The sequence below is a fragment of the Lactuca virosa genome, chromosome 4, assembly GCF_052849685.1.
Source record: "Lactuca virosa cultivar CGN04683 chromosome 4, Lactuca_virosa_CGN04683_v6, whole genome shotgun sequence".
In the NCBI taxonomy this organism is placed as follows: domain Eukaryota; kingdom Viridiplantae; phylum Streptophyta; class Magnoliopsida; order Asterales; family Asteraceae; genus Lactuca; species Lactuca virosa.
In genome coordinates, this window is record NC_136429.1 from 99451418 (window position 1) to 99463950 (window position 12533).

Genomic DNA, 12533 nt, shown 5'->3' on the forward strand with positions numbered 1-12533 from the left:
ACAGCCATAGCAGGCTTGGTTTTCTTCAACACCGGGGACTTGGGAGATCGGTTGAGCCGGTGCCCTGCAGAAACAGACTGTGTGTCCCTTTATGTGGCAGTTCAGGCACTGCATTTCCCGACATACTCCGGTGTGGTGATAGTTGCACTTTCCACACTTCGGGAGAGTTCCAGCATATCGACTGGCAAGTGTTGGAGTAGCAGGTGTTGTGGCGGCGTATATAGTACTCGTTTGTTGCTCTTGCGGGGTTTCCTGTGTTGTTCGCTTCTTCTTCCTCTTGTTCCCCGATTTCCGCTTATAGTCCTCTCCCCTTGAAGGCTCGGGAATGGGGAATACCACGCCATGGCGGGCTCCATGGTCAATGAGTCGTTGGGCCAGGTGTTTGGCACTATTGAATGTAGTTGGGTTAGAAGACAGTACATCTCCTTGAATCGGGGCAGATAAACCCGAGATGTATCTTTCTATCTTCTTGCTCTTCGGGGTAACCATCCCGGGGCATAGTGTTGCCAGGTCGCTAAACCTGTCAGTGTAGGCCACTATGTCTGAGCCGACCATAGTGTGCTCCTATAGTTCTTGTTCCAGCTTTTGAACTTCGCCCATCGGGCATTATTCTTCCAACATCATCTCTTTTAGGTTCTCCCAACCTATTGAGTTAGCCACTATTAGGGTCAGTGACTTAACATGGCTATTCCACCATGTCAGGGCTCTGTCGGAGAAGGTGCAGGCAGCAAACTTCACCTTGCTCCCTTCTGGGCACGAACAGATTGCGAAGACCGAATCTATTTTCTCGAATCGTCGCATCAGAGCGATGACTCCACCTTTTCCATTAAAGGATTGCAGTTCATGAAGTCTTTATACGAACACTCCCTTGGGTGTTCGTGAGTAACTCCGGGGTTGGTTAAGTGGGTACCGCTACCAGTTTCGTCGGTACCACTTTCGCTGAAGTGAGATAGAGCAGCTGCCACTGCGGCTGATATCGCTGTTTGGAGTGCAGCGGGATCGAACTGCGGAGGAGGTAGTGGCCGTTGAGTTGGATTTATTGGAGTAGTGCGTCTGTTTGATCTGCGAGGAGGCATCTTTGCTAAACGAATACAAAGATGACACGGAATAAGTCTATAGCAGTGGTTTCTAATCCAAAAGCTGAAAGACAAGGTTATCCTAGTTCTGAGTGTATCTAGTTCTGACTTTCATAGGGTTCTGCAAACAATTCATAAAAGAGTCTATACAAAATAAACTTTATGAATCAGAAGTGGCTGTCCTCGAATGAATATCTGCGACTTGAATAACTGTTACCAGTTGAATGTAAAGAAAATAATCCTAACACATAATGTGAGCAGTGTCTCCACTAGCTCATTAAGTTAAACAAGATTATTATTTATTAGTGTGACACATAAGACATTTTGGTTACTTAGGCTGATCCTTCTTTGAAAACTTCTCATGAACCTGCTCTTGTTCCTCCTTGACTCTTCTGTTGACTGCTATGAGGAAGTGGTTGCATCTATCTGGGTTTGTCGTGCGAGAATGGAAGTGTCTAAAGAATCTATGAGATTTAAGTGAAACATTATGGGGTGATCCTTACAGAGACCTCCTATAATTGCACAATGTATACAAGTTGTATATAATTTAAGATTAAATAGACCTTCGAATAAGTGATCCTACTCCAAAACCACAACCAAACAAGGAACAGGTAGTGAAGCATAGATCACAAATTCTAAGTCTATAAAATCTCAATTATATAAAACCTTGGAAGTATACACTCCAAAATTATAGATCTATCCGTAAGGGTCTTTTAAGTTATCACATAAGTTATTTATAGTGCCTAAAATACTCTTATAGTATTTTAATGTAATGAACTTGATATGTTTTAAACTTGTTATCGTGTTATAGTATCATAAAATACTCTCATAGTATTCTAACTTTATGTACTGATCTAGAAATCCCTTGAATAGAGTTAGGTAAGTTTTAAGACTGTTGCAACACCACATCACTCCCAAACACATGTCGGTCACATCTCGAATGAATATAGTTGATCAGGCTATATTGATCCTAGATATGATTACATAATTGTCCAGGTTTGACCGCAGTGTTCAACCTTTAAATACTTCTGTTCTGTTCTTCTTGTGATACTTGTTCTAGTATGTATATATGTATAAGCACGTATGTATACTTTTATAAGGTATTGTTATATCCTTAAAATATATTATTATCCACAGCACTTCGGCCCCATTGTATTTATAGTTGTATATATTTTATCGGTTGATATACTTAGTTCACTATAAACAATGCACTGATACCAATCTGTCACACCCCCAAACCGGAACGGCGGAAACGTTCGGGGGTGGAGGACGTCATGCTTAGTATCACAAGACATGCATCATAGAAATCAAAGTAATAAACAACCATTTCATTAGAAAGAAAGTGTTTACAAAGTATGTGGTTCGCATAACATAGACTACATATGTAAATAACAAAACAAGACATGAAGCTATTATGCTCCATCTTCTGAATCCCAGAGCGCGTACCTGTCTACTGGTCTCCTGAGAATACAAGTTATTTTGAAATAGTAGATCATCATTTAAGCTGGTGAGTTCATAAGATTTTAGTGATGTAAGTAAGTTAGAAGTTCTTTTTAGAAAAGTTCGCCTGTTCCTCCAGAAAATCCTATATTTCCTGCTTTGATGAAAGATAAGTAAAAATGACTCTACAATCCTTTCTATGAGTACTAAATGGATACGAGTTATATAAAACCCAGAGTAAACAAACAATCGATTGTGTGTATCTGCCCTAAGCCCACAACCAAACAAGGAACAGGGAATGAGGCGGAAGACACACATCCCATTGTTTGTTAGATCATCGTTGTATATAACCCTGGCGTATTCACTTGATACTCACGGAGTTAACTGTAATAGTTCCTTTATATTTGATGAAAACATTCTTTAAGAAAACCCTTATTTCTTTTAGTAAAAATGGTAACCACAATGGTTCCTTCTAGAATCACTTAGTTTATACTAGCTATATATAATCTAATATCGAATAGATAGTTAGTTGTGTGAATCTGCCCTAAGCCCACAACCAAACAAGGAACAGCAAGTAAGGCGAAAAGCACACATCCAACTACCGATCGGTTTTAATTATATATAACCCTGATGTATAAACTAAGGTATTATAGAATTAACCACCTAAGGTCCTTTAAGTTATACTGGTTTAATAATATGGATTAAACCCTTTACTGGTAAGTTTCTAGTTTTGTCTACCAAATGTTCTATTTGAAAAGTATGTTTTGTACTAGAAAACGGTATATTGAATTAGTATACTATGACCTGACCCATACCTGGTACTCCTTATGATTACTTCGTGTATATGGAATATATATATACCTAAGATCGAATCGATGGTAGGCTGGGTGAATCTGCTCTAAGCCCACAACCAAACAAGGAACAGGAAATGAAGCGGAAAGCACACATCCTACTACTTGTCGGATCCGATTAATATATATCCCTGATGTATAAACTAAGGAATCATAAAGTTAGCATTAAAGGCCCCTTCCTACGAAATGTACTAGACTCGACTGTTCTGTTTGTCGCTTGTATAATGTAAGTTTTCCCTAATTTATAACTATCTTAACTCGAAAATAGTTTGCATTAACTTTCAAGTGGAACTGTCACAATATGAAAGTAATGGGAAAAATGTAAGTACACAGTTGTCTTATAAATTGACAAACTGAAGTACTGACTACCATAAAACATGTTTGTTTTATTAAGGTCATAATGTGATGAGTAGTACCCATACTATACGCTCTCCCTGCAAGAGATTCTGGTTACCAAACGCGACTTCAGCAAACATATTGCTAAGCCGTGAAGTAGTCTCACATTAAAGTTATCTTGTATACCACATTTATTATCACCTTTTGCTTAGAACAATGAGTTAGTGATCATTGGTATAATATTGTTAATCATGATTTGTTCTTTTGTTATAGTGTATAGTATGTCACTCTGCTGTATTGTATCTTCCTCCTTGTTTCTCTTTATAGTATGTTCTCTATGTTATCGTGTATTGTATCTACCTCCCTGTTTCTCTTTATATTATGTTCTAGTATGAACTGAACCCCTAAACTATACCTATTATAGTTTACTAGTATGTTTACTTGAACTGATACAGACTTGAAGAAAAGACTCATTTTATCTACTAAGTTATGATTGTACTTTAAAAACGGAGTTTTATAAACTATAAAGTAACATAACTTTGAAAGAGTTTTTGAAATATTTTGATCACTTATAAATAAATAAGCAATTTGTTGAAATGATGTTTATAGCAAAAGGTTTACACAATTATCATTGTGTTCAACTTGTATTCCCCCCTTAAAAGCATTTAAAACAGTTTAAAAGATTGATTATAGGGGTATGAACTCACCTTATGTGGGTGATTCAATCGAATATGCGCGTAAGGATGAGAAGTTCCACGAATGAAGTCCCGAGACACAAACGAGTCCTAATGACATATAATGACATATATTGTTATGAATTTAGTGTTTAGAAGCAACTACATGCAAGGAAACACCCTTAGGGACTAAGAAACACTTGGACTAAGTGTTAGAATCACATGTGATTCATCAAAGGAGTGTGTACGGCCACAATGAGGAGTGTACGGCCATGGAGTGTACGGCTGTACACTCATGCTAAAATGTGCATAAGAGGGTGTTTGAATGATAGGGAAGCTTGTGGGACTATTGCTCAACAAGAAAAGGAACTAGATTCTCACTTTGGAGGCCCTTTTGGGGTGTTTTGAGGGGTGTACGGCCACACATGGGTGTACGGCCGTACACTCCTTTGGTTTCAGTTAAATGTCGATTCTAGGATGTTTAACATGAGTATCTAACATGTACTAAGCATAGGGAAAGGATACTTACACTTTGGAGGCTCAAAAGGGTGTTTACAGCCACCAAGAACAAGTGTGTGTTCTTGGTGTTCTTGGTGAAATGGATGAAGATCTTGAAGATCTACCCAAAAAGATGATTTTCATGGATGAAATCAAAGGGTGTTACTAGGTTAAGAAGAATAACAACTAATCAAAACAGAAGAAAGGCTTACATTCTTGAAGATCGGGGTGAAAAGCTTGATGATAGTTGAGAGAAAACTCGAGTTCTTGACTTGGAAACTGAAGAAATGACTAGAAATGAAAGGGATATCATACTTATGGAGGTGGTGTACAGCCAACATGGGTGTACGGCCGTGCACTCATGTATACGGCCGTACACTCCCTCTGACGGAGTGTTCGGCTCGATTTCAATGCGAAGAACTTTAGCTGACACTTCCCTAAACCCACTGCTTGAATGTACTAAGCTTAGAACCCTTAAACAGACTCTAAACAATGCTAACTGATAGCAGAAATGAGTTTAACACACGGTTGAATTGACTGGCTGGACTTACAAGGCAAAAAATTTCGGGTTGTCACATTGTATATAGTCATGTAGGATAGACTGAGAACTCTTGATCTAAGCTCTCTAACATGTTCCTTGTTTGGTTGTGGTTCTAGAGTAGGATCACCTGTCCGGGTGACTATCTCACCTTTGAGTATATATGGCCATGCATTCCTTGGATTGTTGATATTTAGTATGCTGTTATACTATAGTGATCTGTTAGATATGTGTTCTGGTATTGAGTATGCTGTTATGCTATAGTAATCTGATAGATTTGTGTTCTGGTATCGAGTATGATGTTATGTTGTAGTGATCAGTTAGATCTGTCTCCTGGTATTGTGTATGTTGATTTGTGGTAATAACCTGTAGAACTGTATATTATATGTGCTTTCTGGTTATCATCTATGGAGTGCCCTTAGGGACTGTCGGTGGTCATGTAGAATAGCCTGAGAACTCTTGGTCTAGGCTCTCTTGCATGTTCCTTGTTTGGTTGTGGCTCTAAAGTAGGACCATCTGTTTGGGTGGCTATCTCACCTCTGGTTACTTATGGTTACACACTATGGGGGGTTAGTTGGTAGTGGGACTGTATGTTGTGAGAGGATTAGTAAGCAGTAGTGAGTTGTATGATTGTTGTTTGCCTGTTTTATGTGCCTACTTGATCCTGATTATTTATATGTCAACATATTGTGTTTGGTTGGGTTGAGGCGGTCCTGTTTTGTACGGTAGGCCAAGATACCCGGTGGGGGCCGGCTGTAAGCCCTAGGCACGGAGGCTTGGGAAGAGCGATAGGGTTGAGGCGGTAAGCCAACAAACCCTGGGTATTCTAGCTCGATGGCTGATTGGACCTGTTGTATATTGACATTCCAACCTGGTGTATTCCATCCTGAGGATGACTGGACCCGGAGGTTGACTGAGCCTGGGGTATTCCAACCCGATGGTTGACTGGACCCGACATGTTTGATTGTATATTTTACCTATTTATATGGTGGTATTTTTGGGGGAACTCACTAAGCTTTATGTTTACTCGGTTGTTTATGGTTTCAGGTATCATCGGTTATTGCTGGAAGGCGAAGGAGGGAATGTACACACTCATCAACAACATTCAAGATTACGCATTTCTACAATACTCTGATTTTTAATAAATGTAATTCGGAATAAATTGTTTTCTTAATTAATTGATTAATAAATTGGGAAGTTTTTATCTTAATACAAATGAAAATTTTTGGTTGTGAAAATCGGATGTTACAGTCTAAGTACACTAAGGTATTTATCGTACACCTTAAGGGTCTAAATACACTAAAATACACTAAGGTATTTCCCTTAAAACCATGAAGTCACTAGGGCCTATATGCTTACCGGTTAGAATTTTAAAGGTGCACTAGCTTACTTTAGATGATCGATTTATATGGTACTATGTGCTAGTTGGTTGCTTGTATTTTCTTACTTGATATATATTAAGAGTTTTTTGCATTGGTATTAGTACATTAGGAGTAATAATTGGTGACAGTAAGTTGTTTGAGGTAACAAGAGTCGAGCGAATGTTCCGGACTTCAACTACTTATTTAAAATTTTGAAACAATGGTATTATGTGAACAGTTTTAACAAGTTGAATGGTTGAATGTGAATAAAAAAAAACCGTTTATATGTAAACAAAACCAATAGTTCATTACCTTCCAGGGTAGTTATCTTTGTCACGTACGTATATGACACATAAACTGTAATTTGCTATAGTTGGATATAATGGTCATATGTGAACACTTTCAATAAGTTCGTAGCTTACATGTATAAAAAAAGTTATCCAAATATTAACACTTTCAGTAAATTCATTACCCAAAGAAATCAATTTCCCAATTCAATTTGTGGGTAAAATAAATGTACTAAAAATCATATAAATTAAATACATTATTTAATCATATCTACATATAATAACACAAACTATTTAACATCTTAATTTAATTATTACAAAACATCCTTTTTCCCATGTTTAATTACTTGTACCCAAAGGCTAGAATAAGAATAGAGAAACTTTTTCGGGTTTTAAATAGAACTTAACAAACCTCCTGGCCATTGTAACGTTGAAATAGGACATAAAGTGTTGAACTGAGGAGTTGTGTATGACCCTTCGTATATGCTCTTGAAGATAACTTTGTAGGCCGCTTCCGTTAAGTGTAACCCATCCCAGTTAACATATGTATCTGGCTGTGCACATGAAGTGGATGATGAGTCTGCACAATCTATTGACGGGTTGTAATTAAATGGTCCTCCACCTCCACAGCATGCCTTTAGCGCTCCATTTGTGAATCCTATAACATTCCAAAATTTTGTAAATAATATTTCTCTGGAACTTGTAGATACTACATATGAAACATGCAACAATCATTCAGGGAGCTTATAGCATATCAAGTTGCAAGGTTTTGTCTATAAGAACGACGTATTCATGTCTAAAAGTAACATGTAATGTACCAAATTTGTTTGGAGAGCGAAAAAATTGCATGGCAGCATTGTAGTAGTCCGCATAAATGATGTTGACTTCAGGATGAAGCACTCGTATTTGTTGTAATTTTCTTTGTAAAAGTTCATTATGGTACTCAGCAAACTTGTTTAACGTTATAATGCAGCCGGTTGAATTGTCATATTGGATATTATCAGAGCCATAAAAGATCGTCAAATAAGCAGCAGAACATCCAATTGGTAGGTTTCCTGGTATAACAAGTGTTTGAGCTCCTAGCTCAATAAGCTCCTGTGTTTTTCATCATATCCAACCCTCAAACAAAGTCTTGTATATATAATTGCATACAAGTACGACCAAAACAAAGTATATATTTTGATTATATTCTTACATTGACTGCTGAGATGATGGTGTTAATAACAAATGGAACATAGGTTTCAACCTCATCGATAGATTTTCCAGCAACTAATGCATGATTGTAATCGTTACCTCCAATCTCTCCCATGAGAACTAAAGACTGTCCAATTAATTGTTTGCAATCTGCAGTGATTTATGTAGACATTTATAAAAGATTGATCAGTATTACTTGAAGTAAAAGGAAATATAACCATAAGAATAAGATTAATTATATAACTTAGCATTGTAGAGCACTTTGTTAGTTCTTTAATTTGTGCATTATAATCTAAATCATTTTAAAGTTTACACAGGTTTCAACGTAGGTTGTCGCTATCTACCAGTTTTTTCATATAAATTGTTGTTACAATTTTCAATTTCACATGATTTGATTATTTACACTTCTAATAAAAGCTTCAACCCAATTTGAAGGCCATTTAATTATCAAGTAATGATTCCATGATAATTGCTCCATAAATAGGTGCATATCTCTCCAAAGCCATGTCTGCCTTTCATAAACCGAGTCAGAGAGAAGTACCGATTAATTACACTATAAAGTAGTTGAGCGGGTCATCACCAAGAACCACACATTGAAAAATGATAAGATTTTACGAGATCCGACCATACTTTTATCGCATTAGATTAATACAGCATGAATAGAAACGGGGCAGATAGGCCAAAGTTGCCCTTGGCGAATATATGAATTTTAAAATGTGTTTGAATATGTGGCTAGACAAAAGATATGAGTTCAATATATATACACGTTTCCCATTACCTATTATATTAATGTATTTAAATTTAAATAAAGCATATCATACAGATTAATTTAGTTCATTACGACTGAAACGTTGAACGATCATACTTGGTTTTTAGATAATAATATTAATTTTTGGGGAATATTTTAAAAAAACTGCACTAGACATGAAAGATTAAGCAATTTCAAGCCCAAAAAGCTTCAAATAAGATAGTTTTAATATAGTTCCTTAGCTCATCCATAATTTGGCTAAAACCTTGCTGATTCTTCCAAATGTGAAAATGCGATAAGCATGAGTTTAGTAATACATTATGGCACCATGTATGATTTTCAGTGACCTTTGGCAACAAGAAATCAGAGAAGTAGCAGCGACGATTTTTGTGTTGACACCAATTAAGCCAGATGCGCTCGGGGTCGCTGCTAAAGTCCCGATTTGTTTGGTTTCGCCAAAATATATATATGCATGAGCCATCCCTCGCTACCCTCCTCGATCCAATGCACAAGGAACTTTCTTGATACATCAACAGCGATACTGCTAATAGCACGCCACCGTTGCCGCTATTGCTTAGGCCATCCACAATGGGAGTTGTATGAGGGTTTAATGGAATAAATGTGAATATAATATAGAGGAGAGAGAGTGTGGAGTTGAATGGCCATTGAACGGTGGAATGAAGTTGTAATTGAAAATTTATTAATTTTTTAAGAATTAAAGTGAATGTGTATATTCTCTTCCTAGTTGGCAATCCATACAACTCTCCATGGGTTTAATCCATTGGAGATGGCCTTACCTAATTGCAATTTTTTCCCTCCACCTTTTTTCAGGGTCACCGCGATTGTCACTTACTTGTCGCTGCTACTCCGTTATTAAGTGTTATCGCGGCTACTCCGCTAAAGCCTGTCACAAGATAAACCCCTTCTCGCTCCCATTTCCAATCATGCACACACCTCTTTCTCTTTGCCGGCGAAGAAGCTTCACACCACCAATCCGAACACCAGCAGAACACCATTCTTCTCGTTAATGAACTACTCCATGGCATTTTTTTTCTCTATTTAATTATTTTTTTCCTAACTTTTCATCTTGGTTGTAGAACCCCACCACAACCGGATTCCTCCAGATTTCGTCGGAAAACAATACCACCACCACCACATGTTGCTTCCATGAAGGTACACAACCTCTTCTTTTCTGATTTTTAGAGATTTTTTGGTGTTTTGGAATATTTTTTGTTTGCTTGATTCCCCATGATATGTTTGATGGTATGATGTGTCTAAAGATTGTATTTGCTTAATTAGATGCGCATTAAACCTTTTTTTGGTTGTGAGTTACTATTAAAGGCATATTGTATTAATTTATGCTATAAAGTATTTGATGTTATGATATGTGTAGGCATTGTAATGAATTAATTAGATACGTTGCAACCGGTTGTTGTATGTTATAAGGTAATAGGTGAACAGTTTCAACAAATTAGATATATATGATATAAAAAAAAGAAATGGACTAAATGCAAGCAAAATCAAAAGTTCTTTTTAGAACCAATATTTGCATTAGAATTACTTGGTAACTTTTTTTTTTCTATCCAATTTTTTTCTAAACCAACACCACCACACGAATATAGGGGTGTCAATCATATCGGGTTCGGGTTGGTAGGTCAAAATGTATCAACCCATACATGACCCATATAATTATTCGTATCACATATTGGCGGTTTGGAAATATCAACCCGGACACCACCGTCTAACCCGTTTAATTATGAGCTTGCGGGTTCATGGGTTGGCGGGTTGATGGGTTGACCGATGAACCTAAATACTATGTGTGTAACAGTGAGAACTGGTTTTATTTAAGGCAAGAAAAGATATATAAATTGATAAGCATAGTTACATAACTTAAATCTAATATGGTATATATGAATCTTCTCATAGGTGAGATTGGCTTAGATGAAGGTCTAGGGTGGTGTGGTGGTGTTGATTTTTTTTTGAAAAAATTTAACCGGAAAAAAAAGTTATCAATTTCTCACGCAAATATTGGCTTTTAAAAAAAACTTTTGATTTGTGTACATTTAGTCTTTTTTATTTTTATTTTTATTTTTTTTGTACATGATTATATACAATATAATTTGTTGAATTGTTTATCTTGTAACCTACAAAAACATATCGAAGAGTAATATGTAAGCAATTTTAACAAGGTTAATATATGATATATATATATATATATATATATATATATATATATATATATATATATATATATATATATATATAAAATAAAATTAAAAATTAAAAACTAATGATCGAACAAAATCAAAAGTTTATTCCCTCAGAAGTCGTTTAAGAAAACATACAAATCCAACCAGAATGTCGTACATCATTATCATTATTGACGTATATACGAATACTTCTTTTTGTATGCTACGGTTTAAATTTAATTTGACCTTTTTATGTAGTTTGCTGAATATTAATTTAGGTGCACGTAGGTTTGACTTAGTTACCTGAAACGGCAGAGCAAATAGAAGATAACGAATCTTTGAACCATCCCAACTGAACTCCCAAAGATGCATTCGTCGGAATACCAACCCCTCTTGCTTCATGAAACGATGAATCCAACGCCGTCGCACCTGCCACCGCATAATTCACTCCTTCTCCCAACTCCGTCACGTGGACGTTCGTCTCGCTTCCCAGAGACGGTGGTATCAACGGCAACCCAAGACTCTCAGCTTCAAAACAAACAAGAAAAACTAATTCACTCACTGTTGAAGAAAACATATACAGCCATAAATGCTCAACAAAGAAATTCGCATGTCTTCGTAATTTCGTATGCATTACCAACAAAGTCGATGATCAAACGTCCATTAGAACAACGTCCAGTGGGTTTACTGAAAAACGTTTCGCCATAAGGTGGAAACAAGAAATGGGGTGGCTGAACGTTGGATTTAGAGGCCATTTCTTTCAGGTTTCCGGTGTCAGCAAGGGAGTCCCCGAAGCTTATAATTGACGGATAACATGCATTAGTATACACGTTACAGGAAAACAACAGCATTAAAATGGGGAAGAAGGTTGATGAATTTGCCATTAGAGAGGGTTGAAGGAAACAATCTGATTTACGGAATTACGGTATTAGAAAGCTTGGTTGGTGATCATTTATAAAGAAAAAGAGAGCTCGTTTGCTTCAGATATACACTTGGAATATGACACGAGTCTTGCAGTGACTTTTGTGAAGTTACATTATTGCCCTTTGATGTAGTTGATCATTCCATATGGCTAATTAAGTTGATGATAGTAGGTGACCCAGTCCATTTAGGTTCAGATATTTTTCTTCGAAAGGTTACCATACAATTGACACAAATTATTAAAAACTTTGAATTCCTAATTCAAGCATTTACTGCAATATTGTATATGTAATATGACTCTTCTTATGGTTGTCTTAATTTGAGACACCACAACACAATTAGTTGATAAAATAATTTATTTTCCGAATTTTTTAAGTTGTTATGTTTCACAGACAAAAAAAAAGTTTATAACTTAGACTA

At 36.5% G+C, this 12533-nt stretch overlaps 1 protein-coding gene across 1 annotated transcript; it reads right to left on the reverse strand.

Annotated features, from left to right (window-relative positions):
* Positions 1-7291: 7291 nt before the first annotated feature.
* On the reverse strand, positions 7292-12142 carry LOC145106630 (GDSL esterase/lipase At1g28580-like). The gene is made up of 5 exons (XM_079043586.1): positions 11830-12142; positions 11496-11720; positions 8257-8405; positions 7880-8156; positions 7292-7719 (listed from the first exon to the last, which is right to left on the reverse strand). Exons 1-5 carry the CDS (start codon positions 12074-12076, stop codon positions 7454-7456), a joined length of 1164 nt encoding a protein of 387 aa, XP_078899712.1. The 5' UTR covers positions 12077-12142; the 3' UTR covers positions 7292-7453.
* Between the last annotated feature and the right edge of the window lie 391 nt (positions 12143-12533).

What these genes read in the sequence shown, in the direction of transcription:
- LOC145106630 (XM_079043586.1), bottom strand. Translation starts at nt 12,076, where the DNA reads ATGGCAAATTCATCAACCTTCTTCCCCATTTTAATGCTGTTGTTTTCC. An exon ending in TATTTGCTCTGCCGTTTCAG is followed by an intron (nt 8,406 to 11,495) that starts GTAACTAAGTCA and finishes AAATCACTGCAG; the next exon opens with ATTGCAAACAATTAATTGGA. An exon ending in CCATCATCTCAGCAGTCAAT is followed by an intron (nt 8,157 to 8,256) that starts GTAAGAATATAA and finishes TGAAAAACACAG; the next exon opens with GAGCTTATTGAGCTAGGAGC.